Raw genomic sequence first — 1,178 nt, 5'->3', positions numbered from 1 at the left:
CTCCACTTCAACACACATGCACGCGTAGGTGCTTGAAACTACACCTGCACCCCCCCTCCCGTTCTGTGTGTGTTTCTGATGTGTGGTATCGTCTAAATACGCACCCCTCACTAATAAACTCGTGAGTGTTCTTCTGTTAGATTTTGTAGGCATACACACACACACACTGGTGTACTCGTAAGGGTTCTGTGCATGCTCAAAGATGTGCAATCGACACCTGTACATACGGAGGGATGTATCTAATACTCTCTTTGTAGGTATACAAACTTATATTCTTATATTCAAAACGTTGAGCTATACGCTAAGCTCGCATACACCCGATGTAACAGTCATTAGGGCTTCCACTCCCTGAGACCATAGTACTGTCTATCATAGTGAGATCAGACGTGCAAGGCTCTACACTCAGTATCTAAACATACTTTGACCTTCGCTTTCTCACCCACACCCGCCATATACGTTCGTACGCAATGTGTACGTCTTGGTACAGACGCACTGCAACCCAGTCAGACACATATATAAATACCTACACAACCGAAAACGACAGATAGCTTATACGTTGAATTTGGGCCGGTATTCTCTTGTGGCTGCTATCCCTCCCCATGGACGACCCATTCGTGGGCCTCCTACCACATCTACTCGGCATAGTACATTAGACGGCTAAGTACATTAAACAGCACGATAATACAACAAACAGATACGGCTGTGGTTTGCAGGTGAACGCCTTTCAGACCCTCTTTGTACCTTCTCTCCACATCCATGCGTGACTCACCCCATCCGACCCACCACCCGCACTGACAGACACAGCACACACCAAGATGCATGTTCTCAAATCGCTACCTACCAAATGGCTTAACGGTTCTTTCCATACACCCCCCAGAGGTATATCTGAGTGCTTGCTTTGCACTCTGCTGACACCTGAGCTCTCACAGTCCACTCTCTGTGTCTTTGCCTTTTGGTTGGTTAGGGTGTCGAGGGGTGGCCCGTTATAGTGCGCCCGTAACTTCTTGCGAACCATACTCTCGGATACAACTACACCCGCACGCCTGGTAGCGATGGGAGATCAGAATGTGACCAAAAGGCAGTACAAGCGATACATTAAATAAACGGATGCATGGATAGGGTTGATATTGCAGTTTATTTTTATTTGGAAATGAATATATATATATGTATGTATATAT

At 46.2% G+C, this 1,178-nt stretch overlaps 1 protein-coding gene across 1 annotated transcript; it reads right to left on the bottom strand.

Moving 5' to 3' along the window:
• Positions 1-769: 769 nt before the first annotated feature.
• On the bottom strand, positions 770-1,015 carry SARC_16755 (hypothetical protein; the record flags this gene model as incomplete). Its single annotated transcript, XM_014289141.1, has 1 exon — positions 770-1,015. A coding segment is annotated over one exon (246 nt), but the record flags the coding sequence as incomplete, so codon positions are not given.
• Between the last annotated feature and the right edge of the window lie 163 nt (positions 1,016-1,178).

The sequence above is a fragment of the Sphaeroforma arctica genome (assembly GCF_001186125.1).
Source record: "Sphaeroforma arctica JP610 unplaced genomic scaffold supercont1.8803, whole genome shotgun sequence".
NCBI classification, from domain to species: domain Eukaryota; class Ichthyosporea; order Ichthyophonida; genus Sphaeroforma; species Sphaeroforma arctica.
The sequence above is the reverse complement of the archived record's forward strand: the minus strand, read 5'-3'. Positions and strand labels throughout refer to the sequence as shown.